We start from the raw sequence: 16,731 nt of genomic DNA, 5'->3' as shown, positions 1-16,731 counted from the left end.
TGTTGGCAGGATGAATTTCACTGGCAGTCAGATTCTGCTTGCCTAAATCAAACACACTGAGCATTCAGCTAGCTAATGCTGTTGTAGAAAGTTCAAAATCCTATTAAGCTGTTTACAGTGAAGATGAAGTGTTTTTCATCTCTAAGTGCCGGGATGAGCAAGCCTGAATTCTTTATGTAGGTACATAATGCCGTATTAGCACAAGCTTGTCAGATATTGGCTTGTTAAAGGATAAAAGGAGGGAAGAATGGCAAAACAAAAATTGGTTACTATTAGAAAAGGTTGGAAGGGTGGTGGACGTGCCTGCAACGCTGAATCTGCAATAGGAGCCATGGAGGGACCCTTTTTCTGGTCTCCCACTTGTGACAAAATATTCTAACAGTTCTACATAACAAAGAAAGTGCTTAATTAGTCTGTTCCCTTGGGACAAAGTATTTTGTTCTCTTCTTGTTTCAAGGTGATAGGGAGCTAGCCTGAGTTTGGACTGACATTACTTCATCGTTGTAGTGGCAACTAACACATTTCTTCTAGAGCATGAGAGCTGCCTCTTTGGTAGCAGCAAATATTGCTCTTTGTCTTGTGCTACCCAAAGTGGAAAGAAACTGGAATTGCCTTTGCTACTTGGAGGAGTCAATAACTCAGTGAGGGAGGGGAAAGAAAATACTGACACTAAGAGATGAAGTATTTGCAGCTGACTTTCAGGAATCTTGCACAAAGTCTATCTCTACAAATGGTGCGCTCTCCTAGAATTTACCTGACTATCTGAAGTATAAATTATGTAAATCATTCTATGTTGATATTAATTTAGGTTGAGCAAAGTGCAAGTGAAATATGTAGTAAGTTATCTATAAACACTTTATTTTTTTTTTCTCTCTCCTAACAGGCAACAGTTAACCTGTTCCAGTTGCAGCATGCTCAGGTCGTATCTCTTCCAGTTAACTGCCAGTCCCTCTGTGAGAGTGCCAAACTGTATGAACCTGGTCAGCAGTATTCAGAGTTTGTGAGAAGTTTGCCAAAGGAAGGTGTTACCATTGAACCTACTTTTGAAACTCAAAGTTCCCAGGTTGATGGGTGAGTCCCAGCCTACTGGTGGTATTTGCTCATTTCACAGTTACGTGAGACACAAACATTTTACTGTAAAACAAAATTATTGGAGGGATAAAATGAATCCTGCTGTTTCACCAGGGTGTACTGTTGTCTGTTTTTTTACTTACCATTTGATAGTTGGTGATGCTATGTAATGTTGACATTAAAACCTGACCTTAAATTCCAAGGAGAAAGTCACTTTGTGTCGTAAGACTTGATAGAACATTGACAATTGTTCTGTAAGTGAGTGGATTTGCTACAGTTTTAAGTGGTTTAAGTGAGTGATAACCAGTGGTACTGGTTAATATGAAAAATACAGATTTTTTTAAATTACATACTGTTTACAAGGCGTGCTATGGCAGTAGTGCTTGATAATCAATTTTAGAAAGTCTGAGATTTCTCCTTCTGCAAGCTTTGCAGCTACTGTACCTTCTCCTATATTATTTAGGATTGGAAACTTTGTGGCAGGAAGTTTTCCTTGATTTCTGTCTAATTCTGTATGGCATAAAATCTTCTTTTAAGAATATTTCAAAGTTGCTATGTCCCTCTGATATAGCTTTTTTTTTTTTTTTTCAACTGCATGAAATGACAGCTTTTACTGTTAATCTAGTAAAGATATGGCTAAGGTGGAAGTAAACAGACACAAAAAGGCAACCTATTGTGTCAGTATGCCAAATGCTTTTCCACCTTTAACTTGTAAAATAGTTATCTTGGCACTTAAGTACCAGTATATCCATTCCAATCTGTATGTTTCACAGTTCTACAGGAAAGTGTCGTCATCGTCTTTCAAAAGGAAACTAAATAAAAAACTTAACCCGAGTCAGACTTGTACCAACAAAAGCCAGGAAATTCAAAATTAAAGCTGAGATTCTTAGTTCTTGTTTCTAAATTTCCTGCCTTTTAAGGCTGATTTAGACTGTATTCGTAAACTTTGACTTTAGGGGATTTAACTATGCAGCTCCCCAAGAAACTAATGAGCATGAAATTTCAAACTCTTTGTACGCCCTCCCAGATCTTTAGTAATAAAGATTTATAGGAGTGTGGTTCTCCTTCCTCTTTTTTGCGTAGCCTTATGATTCTTCTTGCACTTGAAGTGATCACTTCGTTGTTTAGGTCTGCATTTATTTAAGAGACAGTAGCTTGGGCAAATGCACATTTTAAATGTTTCTAAGTCTTTGTTATTTCCTTTAGTGGGGTAGGGGAGAGCTGATTAAGCAACAACTTCCTGACTGCTAAACTTGGCTAGCAAGCTGTATTGTCCACAGGGTGCTTCAGCATTTTATGCTAGTTAGATGTTAACTGCTTTCTGTCCTTGCCCTGAGAGCAGATTGGCATAATGGACTGAAAGCCTCATCATTTTCTCTACTTTTAATAAAAATTGGTTCTACACCAGTACTTCACAATATATTGAAGTTCCTATGTCTATAGATGAATAGTTCTGGTGGCTAGAAAGAGAATCTCTCAGAGGAAAGGAGGAGAGTAGGATGCAAGAGCATCTGAATTATTCCCGCTTTTAGATGAACAGATTTACCGTGTTTTCAAAATCCACGAAACAGGAATCATGAAATCCTGCAGAGATGTGGAAAAGATGGTTCACATTGCAGGGGAAGGGGAAACATTGGGAAATATCATTTAAATGCTGCCCCCTTTTTTATTTTATTAGTAAAATAAAATGGCTTGCATGGGCTTTAATAGTCCCATGCAAAATGTGTATGGTCATAAACAGTAATTAAATTAAGCATTTTTAGTGCCCTGGGATGAAAATTAGTTTATTTTGAATGCTATATTTTTGACTCTCCAAACTACTTTCTTTTTCATACAGGGGTTTTAATAAGCAATCAACAAACAGTGTCCATACATCACATGGTAACTTATCTCAGTGTTCAGGAGATTTTCCTACCCAGACATTGGATGATGTGGGAAGCCCAATTTATCATCATTCACAAAAGATTGGAGAAAAGAGATCTTCTAGTAGCACAGATATCCAAGGTAGTTTTTGTATATCAGCTGGGTTCATTTTTCAACCTCATTTTGTCTTTGATGTTTTGAACTTGTGGGTTCTCTCTTCAAAAGCAATGCGAGGGCCACCACCGTTCAGATCATGGTCAGTTGGCAACCAGAGTGGAGGAATGTGCAGTGATTCTGAAAGTGCCGGGGGAAGCAGTGAGTCACGATCCATGGATTCTCCATCTGCTAGCCCAGGTACAGCTCATCCACAACTATACTAATTTGCAATCTTTCATTGAGCTGTCTTAAATTAATGAATATTCTAATACTAAGAAATATTAGAGTCTATAATAAAAATGAGCAGTTGAGTAAAGGTGATATTTTCAGTTTCCTGAAAATTTTTCTCATTCTAGGGGATTTTAAAAGACGACTTCCCCGAACACCTTCTACTGGTACTATGTCATCTGCAGATGATCTTGATGAAAGAGAGCCACCTTCTCCTTCAGACTGTGGTAATGTCATTTCCATTTCTGAAATTCATATAAGATGCTCTGAATGTGGCTCTTCTGTTTGTTATCATACTTTATTCAGTATATTAATTTGTGATTACCCACAGCACTGTTTTTCAATGCAGTGTGCATCTGCCTGAGGTTGAGAGCTGAGAAATAAGTCACTTTTGTGAAGCAGTGCAGAATTGTCTTCATACATTTAGGTTGGGTATGTAGGCAGTATTTGAATACTTCTGGTATCTTTACCCTCCTGAGGTAAACGTGAATGATTCCCAAACCATTCACTCAGTCAGCTGCATTTCAAATTATCTGTATTGTACTGAATCAGGCATTTAAGATCACTTCTAAACTGTGAAGTAAAATGCATAGATATGGAGAGCTGATAATTGGCAAATTGGAAAACACATGGATCCAGATGTTCAGGGTAACATCTGACATTTTACCCTCTTAAACTAGCATAAACCAATCTGATAATGTCTGTCCCAGATTTAAACAGCCTATGTTTAATTTTCACATGTTTTTTTGACTATATAAAAATAATGTCACAGGTACTGAATCCTGAATATTATTAGTAATAATTCTATAGGATGTCTGCAATACTTAAAAACTAGTTCTGAAATATTTATGGCACTTGTTCAGGAAAGCATTTAAGAAGTTCTTCAGTTACTCTCTATTTCCTAAATAATATACCTTTCCTTCTGGGAACCAGCCTGTGGTTAACAAAACTAGTTTAGACCCAGATTTAAAACATGGCAACATGTTGATGAATGCAAACTTTCTCTTGGAGTGGTATTCCCAATCAGTATTTGATCTTTTAAGAAGCTTTCTGGGCAATTAGCTATGCATTAATTTATTTTTACAGATAAAACCTAGTAAGAGATTTTTGTTTTACAGTGTTGTTAACATTGTTATGTAAAATTGTTTTAAAAAATAGTTATGAAGAATAATCAGTTGCTATTCTGCTTTAGAATGCTCTAGAAAATGTTAGTGTTATTACAGGGGGATTAGCGATGTTTTTCATGGTTGTATGAGTTCTGCTGTGAGCATATATTGATTCTTCCCTGCTGCAGTGTACACTTGTTGAAACATTTCCAAAACATGATTGACCTAACTATACTTTCATCTTGTAGTACAAGCTTCTATTTTGAAGCACATACAATGAAACTTGCACGAACAATTTTCTGAGTTGTAGGACAGTTGGAATTAAACATACTGAAACTTTCAAATGCCACTGATGCAGGAAAAAAGTGACACATTAAAAATGTAGGACTGATCATTTCAATCTCAAGGAAGAAAAACAATGTTATAGTCTGCATAACAGGCATATATTAATAACCAAATAATCTTACATAAAAGTAGAATCAAACAATCTCAGTTACTTCCTGATAGCTGTAATTACTTAGAATTCTATGTTCCACAGCACAATCCTTAAAAACAAAACAACAAAAAACAATATTGTATTTAACTAGAGATTAGAACGTCCATAACATAAAAATTCTGCCTCTAGGTTTAAATGATCTGACATCGGAAACTGCAAATTCTCCAGGACCTTTTAGAAATGCTAATATGTCTAAAGCAGCACAAACGCATAAGCTACGAAAGTTGAGAGCTCCATCTAAATGCAGAGAATGTGACAGCTTAGTGGTATTTCATGGAGCTGAATGTGAGGAGGTAAGTTGAAAAGTGGCTCAAATTGCTGCTCGGGATTTTTGTAAAGTTGGGAGATCTGGAAATTTTGCATAATTTTTTTTAATATAAAAAGTACAGTCTTTGTGGCTCATGGAATCATGATGAACAAAAAGCGAATAGTACCATATACCAATGAATCTTCCTTCTTGCTCACATATGGACTGAGAAACACTAGAGAGGCTTCTTATTGTGTCAGGTTGTGTCAAACCATGTGTGTGTGTTTTTTCTTCCTGTAGTGTTCACTTGCATGCCACAAAAAATGTTTAGAGACTTTAGCTATTCAATGTGGGCACAAAAAGCTTCATGGAAGACTTCATTTGTTTGGAGTGGAATTTGCCCAAGCTGCTAAAAACATTCCTGATGGCATTCCTTTCATCATCAAAAAGTGTACCTCTGAAATTGAAAGTAGAGCCCTTAATGTAAAGGTATGCATAAGTTTGCTTATAAAATTTAAGTATGGATAATCTTGGTGGGGTGAGGAGGAGGACCCTTAAAATGATAATGCTGTCCTGTTGATCTCATCTTTGTTTTACACTTACCTTTAGAATTAACCAGAATCATGCTGGTCTTTTAATTTCAGGGCATCTACCGTGTGAATGGAGCCAAATCAAGGGTTGAGAAGCTCTGTCAGGCTTTTGAAAATGGAAAGGATTTGGTCGAACTCTCGGAGCTCTATGCACATGACATCAGCAATGTTCTCAAGTTGTATCTCCGCCAGGTATGTACAGATGGAAGACCAAAGTAGCATAGTAAACCTCTTCAGTACAAGAGGAAAATAATTTCAGCAGTTCTGCAACTGAAGATGAAAAGAATGTCCTTTATTTGCATGTTGTTCTCACTTGGAGCATATGATAAGAGCCCTGAAAACAGATTACTGACAGCTGGTATTACAATTTGGATTCCACTTGAGCATGATGCCTCTTAAATGCTAGTATTCTGTACAGAACAGGCTTTTGTTTATTGGTTTTTAGTGAGGCTTCGTTTTTAAAATCTTGTGGTTACTTTATTTGCTCGTCTCATGTGAAAGTTAGAACATTCCTGTACTCTTGCCTCAAAATGCATACAGATGCTAATATGTTGCTAATAAAACTTTGATTGAAACACTTATATGAGTCATGATGTGCTCGTTATGACAGCTTATCCAGGAAGTGGATATTATCCACCTTTTTCTCTGAAAATGGAATTTTAAGGCTTTACAATTGGATTATCCAGAAGGGTTTTAGTGCCTATCTGAAAAGATGAAGCTGTTGCCCAGTGAGATGACAGAGTTGCTCAAAAAACTTCTTACCCGTGAAGGAGCAATCCTTAGCTGCATGGTCCTGTCATGTCCCATTCCTTGCACTGGCTGTCAGAGATAAGCATTCTTAGGAGCATTCCAATCCCATGATCCCCAATTAAGTTAAGTGCTCTTGAGATACTACAGAGACAAATTTTGATGGCTTTTTCAAATAAGATGGTAGTAGCATTTTGTATACATCATACTAGGGTGGGTTGAGGCATAGTGCTGTGTTTTGAATGAGGTTCATTATGCAATGTTTTATGGAGGAATAAAAAAAAAGTCAGTGTTTTTCCCTGGTCTTATTACTTCCTCTGTAGCTAATCAGTCTGATTTTCAGATGGACCTGCTCTTAAAAAAAAAAAAAAAAGACATTTCACTAAGAGCTTTATTCCAAAATAGTGCTTTCTTCATGTTGTTAATTGTATTGAAATTAGTAAATTAGTTTTAGGTATTAAAAAGCTGTTTGCTACAGAACTTTTTTTAGATTAATACATTCCCAAAATGTGATGAGGGGCAGTGAATGGAGCCACTCAAGAAGCATCATTATCTCTCAGAAATGTTGTGCCTTGAGAAGCCAATTGAAAGACTGGGTTTATATCCCAGTCTCTCTTCTCTGGTAACTGTAAAATGTGCTTAGTATTGCAAATTAGTTTACTTTCTTAGTTTGTGATGAATGTATGTTTTTGCTGAAGTATCATGTCACAGATGTTGTGCCTGTTCTATGCTAAAAGCTAAATTTAGGCACAGTGAGAGTTTCTATAAAAACTTTGTATTAAAAGCTTTGTATTCAAACTTACAGTACCAGGCTTGCAAAAGGAATTCCAATTTAGCAGAATTCCAATAAAAATCTATGAAAATATTTTACAGAAGCCTGATTTAAATCTTAGTTACCGTTATCTATTAAAACCAATTATTTTGAGTTTTATCTGGTTTTCCAGCATTTTGCTTTTATCCGAGCTGGGGCATTGCAAACAATCAGATCTGATTTGGGGTTTTTGGTCTCTTTGTAATTTTTCTGATTATTAACTTTCATTATGTAATAAGGCTGCAGTCAAACTGAGAGAATATGTCAATCTGAATTAAAAGTAAATGTTATTTGGCCTAAAATCCTATTGAAAATTGGAGTATGGACCAAATTTTATACCATTTTTGATATACTATTAAAGACTAGAGGAACTGAGACTGCATTTTGGCTCAGGGTTTCTGTATACTTGTGCAGTGCAACACCCTTTCTCACAGCAATCACTTTCTTGAAATCTGTGTCTCTACTAATAAACACTCAGTCTTGAAACTCTTACAGCAAGCTTCAAGCAAAAAGATTTCTGGAAAAGGTGTAGGGGAGAGTTTTTGTTATCCAGGACTGTCATTGGTGGACTGGTTTGAGCTAATACAAGCACAAAAGTTAAACAATGTGTGCATCTAAGAAAAGATGGTAGATCAGGCAATGCTGAAGAAAAGCAGAAAGGAAACAAATTAAAATTCAGGCTCAAGCATGAATGTTTCTGAAATATTCTCATTTTCTCAGCTTCCAGAACCCTTGATCTTGTTTCGGCTTTACAATGAATTCATTGGACTTGCAAAAGAAAGCCAGAATGTTAATGATGAATTGGATGCTAAACAAGGTAGCCCCAAATCAAAGAAAAGACAATCAATCTGTATTGAACTGAATAGGATCATCATTAAAATTAAAGATCTTCTCAAGCAACTGCCTGTGCCAAACTATAACACTCTTCAGTATCTTATAGCACACCTTCACAGGTGAGAAAAGATTTTATATACAAATTGTATATTGAAGAATAAACTGTTACATGCTATATACTAGGAAACTTGCACCCTTTGGATATCTAGAGGAAAAAGCTTCAGGATTTGTGTGCATTTTTCACTTTGTTTATTCCCTAGAAGTCTTATGCTTATGAAAAGTACACTGTAGTGTTCTTAGATCCTGTATACTTATGCTAGGAGAGATTTTAACACAGGCAGTTAGCCCCCTCCTTCTGACCTTGTAAGAGGCCCTTTAGAAATAAAGGCGGATGTGTATTTGCATACCTCAACCACTGTAAGTGCTTCAGAAATAAGACTGACTCTATAGTTTGCCTTACATTTAATACTGTTGAGTCTAAATTTTTAAGTTTAGTCATGATCCTGATTTCTAACATTTATTTCACAATCTTTGTGTGCACACAGATACCAATTTTGGTGTTTCAACTTATGAGAGAGACAAAGCCAAAATATATTTATTTTTGTTTTTCTGAAACTATGGTTAGGCAGCATTGCTTTGCCATTCTGCACCTGTGTTCTAAACTTGTGGCTGCTACAAAATCTCTTTAGAAGAGGGAAGGATCTTCCTAAATTTCATTTGATTTGGAGTTATCAATTTAGGTGGTCAGAATTTTTTCATGTGTACATTAATGAAAGATTGCTCATCAATCTGTATCAAACTGTAACAGTCAGAGATGGCTTTAATTCTTTCTGTTCTGGGGAAATTTATATACCTATAGGAGGTGGTTCTTTTTTTTTTGTTTCCCAATATAATGAATTCTGAGGTGAAGGAAGAATAGGAAATGCAAAGGAAGAGCTGAGCTCCATCATGCTTGATTCTCCACTGACATTAGGGTCAGTAACTACTGGCAGCTGCAGGGACACAAGTGTAATTTAAGTGTGACCCAGGTATGACAGTGATTTGGTGACTATGTATTTTCAGAAAAATTTAATGTTGAATCATGGTAATAACTGTTCTCCAGTTATATTTCATTTCCCAGTCATCCAAATGCTAGATTGTGCAGTGCTGTATAGTAAGGTGTACCAAACTGACTGTCACTGAAAATGGATAATAATGGGCTATAGCTGCATAATTAATTGGAATGAGACAGATTTTCTTTTCCCCCTGGAAATGTCAAATAGCCACAATTCATAACTAAGTAGAAAGTAAAAATAGCCTTGGGTGGAAAGGGCTTGGTCCAAGTTACTAGTAAGTGTGGTCTGCACTGGTAATTCTGCTTGCATACCAAACCCATGCTTGGCCTCAGGTTTTTATTTTGTCTTTTACCTTCTTTAAATGTAAATTAGAATTAATGTCTAAAATATTTCTGAAGTAGTAAAAATTTCTAACTCTTGCCAGTTGTTTTTCCCCCCTCCTCACACAGGGTTACAGAACAGTCTGATGAAAACAAAATGTCAGCCAGCAACCTTGGCATAATATTTGGCCCAACTCTGATCAGGCCACGTCAGACAGATGCTACGGTTTCACTGTCATCACTTGTGGATTATCCGTATCAGGCCCGGGTAGTGGAGCTGCTCATAACATACTATGAAAAGATATTTGATGTTTCATTGCAACCAATTCTGAGCACATCTCAGTCAGAAGAAACTGCTGTTACAATTGGAGTTACTTTACCAACAGAAGAGAGGGAGCTGCAGCAGCAAAGGAAGTCATTTGTTGCTGTGAAGGAAGTGAGTGGCTTCTCTTGAGCTGATGCAGTGTTGCCTGCGACATCTTGTTTTGTGTTAAATGCTGCAGTGTTCCAAAGCATGTTTCTGTGAAATCCCTTTTAACAGTATAGGTGGCTGTTGTTTGGAATATATATTTTTTTTTAATTAAGGAGCATCTTTCCTCTTGTTCTCAGTTTCTTTTGCTCTGACTTCTGTTAGCAGGGTGTTCTGCTAGCTCCAAGTGAGAGCAGAGTTTCAGGAACAGTTTCATCGATTTTGGAGACAGACAATAGCAAGAACGCAAAAGAGCAAGAAGATGCATCTGTAACTGGTTAGTGAGCTTTTATACATCTTGGGGTGGGTGAGTAAGTACTATTGTGGATGCCTTAGATTACAAAGCAGCTCTTTAATTTAGACATAAGCAAGTCAAAAAAACCTACTTGTCACTGTCTGATACTCTGCTTTATCTTAGAGGAATAAACACTTATGTCTTCCTAAAAGCTTTCAAGAAACCTGTGTTTATGGCATCAGATTGTAAAATATTTGGTAAGAGAACACAACGGTGACTTGTTTGTTCTTTTATTTGGAAAAAAGCCGTTATGTTGTCACTGTAGCCTACACACTCGATTTCTGAAATCAGCTATGATGCTATAAACTAATATCCAGCAGTTAGTGCTTTGACTGTTGCTTTTCCCCCAGGACGTGCATCATTGCCGCTCAGTGGGACTAAAGTAGAAAGCTCTGGAAAGAATAATGCTCTGACAGAATCATCGGCTACCAGCATTTTGGATATTCATATTTCTGCTCCAAAAGAGCCAGGTTTGATGAGCTAACTTTATAAGTCCTCAAGTTTTGTTGTTGTGGTTTGTTTTCTTTTTTTTTTTTCCTTTTTTTTCTGTTAGTCTACCTGTGCTAATGCAGCAGTTGATTTTAATGCAGGTATGAACCATTTACTTTACACGATCCCTTCCAGTTCTACTGAAATTTTCTCTTGAGCTGCTGTTACCAGCTCAATCTGTACATAAATAGTGCTGCACTCCAAAACACGTTATCCAATTTTTGAACTGAAAATATCCAGGGAGGGGAAAGCACCAGTGTTTAAAAAATTTTAGTGTCTTTTTTGCATAACATAATTCTGTTACATTTGTACAGTATGTATTTTATTGCTATTGAAGTGCTAGTACTTGGTTAGACTAGGATACTCCTAGTATATACACAAGGTTGTGCTGCATCCTGTTTCAATACCAGCTGGGAAGAGGTCATAAAGTTAATCCTGCCAACTTCTCTTTTCATTTGGTGCAAAGATCTAGTAACACCTATTTGTGTATTTCTAGGTGATGCTGTGAGTCCAGCTTCAGAGAGAGACGACGATTCATTTGTTTTTGTAGGAGAAGATAGCTGTAAAATTAACATATTTCCTGTAAAACCCAATCGTCAGATTACCAAAGTTCCATTGCGGGTTCCAAGGACAAAACCAGCTATTCGCCCTGTGAGCTTACCTGTAGACCGAATACTTCCTCCATCTGTTTTGAATGAAAAAAATTCACGAAATGCAGGAGCAGCAAGTCCTGAGAAGCTTGGCAGGAGTCCTACTATTGAAGAAGTTTCAGAGGTGAAGGCACTCCCTGCTGTTAATACCTGCTGCAGACTTTCTTGTTATGACCCCCAGACTCTGCGAAAGACTTGGGACAAGCAATATAAACAATATGATATAACAGCAAGGACAGCAATGATTGTGACTAATGTGCCTCAGGAGAACCGAGCACCTGAGAGTGGAACTGTAGGTGCCTTATCATCATGCAGCATTAGTAACAGTTCAGCTAATGCCATTCTTCCTAGTAAGCCATATTCTGTTTCTCTCAGATCAGGAAGAACAACAACAGAAGGGAATGGTCCTGATACCAATCCTCTTGCTGCCTTCAGGGCACCAAGAACATTGCAACCACCCCCAGGGACATTTTATAAACCACCCTCTAACAAGTCAAAACCAAACGAAGACGGTCCTTCTGCTAAAGCTTGTGCACCAGTCAGTGCTAGCTCTGTGCTTCACCAGGATAATGCTTTGAAACTGGCTAGGAGCTCTGCACTTTTGTCAGGTGATAGCATACAAAACACAAGTGAACAAAAAACTAACTCAGAGGATATTCACTCCGTGGATCTAAAGCCTACTTATCAGAGACTGAGACCAAAAAGGATCCAAGAGCTAGAACACAGGGAAGCTCACTTTGTATAGGGTGCAAATTCCTCTTGGACTGCTGTTGATCTTGCCAGTGAAGGCTTTGTCTCGCCCCTTTATCCTCTGCCTTCCCTTGAAAATCTCATTTTTGTGCCATATTGGAGTTATTTTTATATATGCAACATTTTAAAAATGGGGGGGGGGGGAAATTAAGTCAGATCTCATTTTGTAATTAAGTAGACTTTTATAAAGATCTATTGCATTCCCAGTCTAGATGCAGCTAATAGGCTCATTGGATAAGACACTGAGCTTCATTTCATAGTATGGAATGAAGTGGTTATTCATAGAGAAACAATTGTTGCATGTAGCCATGAAAGGAGCCATTTTCTGTGTAAACCATGTAATAAAAATGCAAAGTTTGATGTTTGCTGTCTAAGCATAAACCAAAGCTTGTGCTTTGCTCTGTTAAAGCATTTGTTCAGTTTTCTAATCTGTGCAATTAAAGCTTTGCTCCTGAACAGACTTACATACTGGCCAGCATGGCCCATAATTATGTATATGTGTATATTTTAGGCAGACATGGCCATCTGTTGCCAGTTTTCTGTGTTGTCACTTTAATCTTTTCTTTTGTACAGCAAGGATGCACTTACTGAGCTTTACTTTTCAAATGCAGCAATCAATCCACATCTGGTTTCTTATATAGTCTAGTGAGTGGAGCAAATGTGCACAATCTACTTCATTTGGATGCCCTTCAGGAGCGAGTATCATTGCAATGGTGCTGTCTTTCTCAAGTGAATGAAAAGGCAGTGTGTTTGCTTGCTGTAGATTAGTTTCACCACTTAATCTGGTATAACTGAAATGAAGAGCATGTTTTCCAAGTTTCAGTGAAGGAGCTGAAAATAACCAAAAAATTGCATTAGTAGGTGCATCTAATGGTTTTCACTTTGTATTAAATGGTTTTTACATGTGTACACCGTTATATTTGCTTTAAAATATATTAACTTGTTAACATTTCTGTGACTCTATGCTTTTTATGTAACTTATTAAAATACAAACATTTGGCTTTTGCAATAGTATAGTACCCTGCTGAGTATGTCTTGGGGAAGGGGAGGACTTTTCATAATCAGATTACAGTTACAATTAATTGGACCCTTTCTCACATACTATAGAGTACAGTTATTTCAGCATGGTATCTTTTAAAGATGAGAACCAAAAGGACACTCTCAGAGGATATGAAAAGCAAAAAATCACTTTTCTCCTTTACAAAGCTAAATTTACTTTAGTACTCAATTCATTTTGTCCTTCCTCACAAAATACCCCAAATAAATCCCTTACTGCATTCAGTGGACATAACTTGATTTTAGTTTCCAGAACAAAAGCTATTAAGCTGGTAATGCTGACCTCCTAATTCCTTGTCATGTTACCAGGGAAGCAAAGCTTCCGTACTTGCAAAGGTCATGCTACTGTTGGATGGTTCTGGTCATGCCAGGACCATTTCTCTAGGGAGCTGTCTCATAATGAAAGAAAGCCTGAAGATGCTGTACTTCTGGCCAGACTACTGTTGCAAGTTGCATAAGAGGAGGGGTGAATTCTTAACATAGATGAGAGCTCATTGCCCTTACAGAAGGGGAAGAAAGGGATTCTAAAAAGGATGCTTAAAGAGGAGAAATAGTGTTAATGAACTCCAGAGGTGGCATAGCAGAAGTAGTGCATAGCCAGTGAAAGGATGGTGCTGGTAAGTACAGACTAGTACCAAAAACTGGCAAATTCTGTGAACTGCAATTAAATCTTTTCTGTCTCATATTTTTAAACATTTCAACACACTGTATGTGCTAATGGCTGAAGACATTCTAATAAAAACTGTTCAAGTTTGGCACTTCCAGTTAATGGTCTTCAGTTAATGGTTGTCTAGGTGGATGGAAGGTCTCTAGCGTGTCCCTCCAGAGAGACAGAATTTTAGGCCATGTTGTGAAAGGATTCTGTGCAATTCATGTGTAAGTTGTATTTTTTTTTTTTCTTTTCCAGCTGGGCTAACAGGGCTGTCAGCAATGAGCTCCTTGCTTTTTGCTTTGTAGCTGGAGGTTGGTCAAGGACTTCCCAACCTATTCTCCCTCTTCACATGAAAGGGATCAGGTCTCCCTCCTATTTAGGGGAAGAAGGACCCAAGAAATCCTCCAAATGCTGGGCACGTCATGGCTGAACATGAGTGGGGATGACAGTGGGTGCCGTACCATAGGTGACTTGCCTTAGAGAGGTTAGTGTGTAGGAAGCAAAGGAATCATCCTCCTGTAATTAGGGTGCTTCTGGTCTGGTTAGTAGCAGGTAACTTAGGAAGATGGATTTTCTTCTCAGGAAATATAACTCAATCAGCTGCTGGTCTCGTACCTTACAGGCAGCTAGTGCCTAGCAGAGGGCGTTTGCCCGTGGCCCTGCTGCTGGCGCAGCCCTGCGGGGATTAATCGTGCAGTGCTGAGGAAGAAGCTGCGCGTGTCCTTGAACACAGCATCCTTTGCAGTATCTGCCTACGTGGACGAGTAGATATTTCAACAGCTTTGCCAGCTTTGGATATTCTAATGCTATATTAATGTTGTTTTTTTTAAAAAAAAATCCTTACTTTTAAAAGATGACTTCTGTACATCTCAGGGTAACCTCTCTAAATTCCCTTTGTAGCTTCTTAAAGCCTTTTAATGTGATATAACTGAAGGAGCTAATATGTTTCTTTTAAAATGAAAACCTTTATTTTGTGTGAAGATGGTTTAAAAGCATTGTTGTGATGATCCTGTTTCACATAGTCCAGCCTGTGCAGCAAGGAGAGTTCAGAAGCCGTCTCCCTTCTCCATTTGAAAAAATCAGCTCCATCCCGGGGACAGCAGCAGAGGTGCTACGGCCCGTTACCTCCCAGGAGGGCGAGCCCAGCTGAGGCCAGCCAGGGCCCTGTCCGGGCCCTTCCAGAACCTTCCTGGCCCAAACCTGCAGTGTGGAGCAGCCTGTAAATGGCGGGAGGCTCTTGGCCCACGTGGGCTGGGCGGCAGTGCCCTGAGAGCTGACATGTGGCTTTTATTTTATTTTCCTTGACAATTTTGTAACTTGTTGCTTGTCTTTGTTTTCCATCCTTCCAAAACGGGTGAAGAACCTTAGCCTCAAGACCACATTTTGTTTGGTACGGTGCAAGGCAGTGCGGCCCTCCCTGCTGCATGAGGAGCCCCCTGAGCGGGCGGAGGGGGGTGGCAGCCTCCCTGCGCCAGGCGCAGTGCAGAAAAACGTGCTGCCCTGGGGACACTGGCGTGACCGGGTAGGGGTGAGGAGAGCAGGACGTGACTAGCCCCGGGTCACTCAGCAGGCCGCACGGAGAACAGAACTCTTGGGGCAGCAGAGCCTTAATCCTGGTGGGAAAAGCCTTTGGCTTTCTTTTTGACTGGAAATATTACTAATGCTCCCTGTTGTTTCTTTACATTGAGGTGCAAATTTCCCAAGGTCTCCTCTTCGACACAGCTTCACCACAAGGGAATTGCAGTGCTTCCACCCACCTGCCCCAGGTGACAGGACTCTGGGGTCATGCCAAGTGTGGGCCCCCTGTGGCTTGCCCTCTGGGGAGGAAACCTGCCTGTGTCAGATTTGCTTGGTAATTATGTTTTCTGAAGTTGTAATGCACTTGCCTCATCCCTCTTAAAGCTTTAGCAGTGTACTGACTTCCATGATAGCCTGACCTAATTAGTTGTGACAGCTCTTTGTTTAGCAGGGCCCCTAATGCTACCAGAGCTACAGTTTGAAGACCGTCTTTTCAAATGCAAGGTTTGTTTAGATGTGAAGAGAAACCTTCAAGGAAGTATCAACTTCCTGATGCAGACTTTATTGTGCTTATGCCAGTTGTATCAGATGTTAGGGGAGATTTTTATTCAGTAGTGCTTAAACTCTCAGATTGAGCTGTACTACATCAAGGAGGGGATTAAAACAATCTTCTTACAGCTGAGCACTGTTATTCTGCAAAGCACTAACCACATCTAAGATATGCATTCCTTTGCAGCCAAGCTGAACATCCCTTCACAAACCTTTTTCTTTCCCATAGCACAGCAGTACTCACACATGAGGTAAGCTTGTGTGGTAAGTTTTCCAGTTTTTGTTGTTTCTGTGTAGTAAGTCCTTGTTTTGCTTGCAAATCCGTGAATTCTTTAACCTCTCTAATGTGTCAAGGGCCTCACTTCATTTGAAAGCTGACTGGAAATGCCCTGTGAATGCTGTTAGTGTGCAAACCCTAACATTAATTACTTAGTTCAGATCAGGTTTGTGCTTTTTAAGTGACTCCATGCTTACCACTCTGGCTTGCAGTACAAAGCAAGCTCAGAGCACACAAACCTGATTTTCTTTGGATGAAGGTAAACTGGCATATGCACTCTAGTTGCTAAGGTGCATTCAGCCCATGGGGCCCATCTGAAGTAACTCCACAAACATATGTAATGTAGGTGTTGGATCTTTGGTGTGTGCCATTTCACTCTGTAGATCTGCTTTTACTGGGCCTTACTGCTTGTCAGTGTACACACAGACTCAGTATGCTAGGAAATTGGACAAACTATTTCCATTTTTCACTAGTGAATATGCTAGGAAATTGGACAAACTAT

The 16,731-nt window shown here is 38.7% G+C and overlaps 1 protein-coding gene across 4 annotated transcripts in view; it reads left to right on the top strand.

Moving 5' to 3' along the window:
* Positions 1 to 13,188, top strand: part of ARHGAP29 (Rho GTPase activating protein 29) — a 55,173-nt gene extending 41,985 nt beyond the window's left edge. For 2 of the 4 annotated variants that reach the window (XM_062581167.1, XM_062581170.1), the window contains 12 exons: positions 884 to 1,071; positions 2,909 to 3,075; positions 3,160 to 3,288; positions 3,447 to 3,545; positions 5,050 to 5,213; positions 5,468 to 5,656; positions 5,812 to 5,949; positions 8,036 to 8,268; positions 9,654 to 9,960; positions 10,159 to 10,270; positions 10,639 to 10,758; positions 11,274 to 13,188. In XM_062581167.1, the coding sequence (XP_062437151.1) occupies positions 884 to 1,071; positions 2,909 to 3,075; positions 3,160 to 3,288; positions 3,447 to 3,545; positions 5,050 to 5,213; positions 5,468 to 5,656; positions 5,812 to 5,949; positions 8,036 to 8,268; positions 9,654 to 9,960; positions 10,159 to 10,270; positions 10,639 to 10,758; positions 11,274 to 12,172 (2,745 nt within the window). In that variant the 3' untranslated portion in view covers positions 12,173 to 13,188. The remainder of the gene's footprint in view (positions 1 to 883; positions 1,072 to 2,908; positions 3,076 to 3,159; positions 3,289 to 3,446; positions 3,546 to 5,049; positions 5,214 to 5,467; positions 5,657 to 5,811; positions 5,950 to 8,035; positions 8,269 to 9,653; positions 9,961 to 10,158; positions 10,271 to 10,638; positions 10,759 to 11,273) is intronic. The other 2 variants (XM_062581169.1, XM_062581168.1) reach the window with 2 other exon arrangements.
* The last annotated feature ends 3,543 nt before the right edge of the window (positions 13,189 to 16,731 follow it).

Source organism: Rhea pennata, chromosome 8, assembly GCF_028389875.1.
Source record: "Rhea pennata isolate bPtePen1 chromosome 8, bPtePen1.pri, whole genome shotgun sequence".
Taxonomy (NCBI): domain Eukaryota; kingdom Metazoa; phylum Chordata; class Aves; order Rheiformes; family Rheidae; genus Rhea; species Rhea pennata.
The sequence above is the reverse complement of the archived record's forward strand: the minus strand, read 5'-3'. Positions and strand labels throughout refer to the sequence as shown.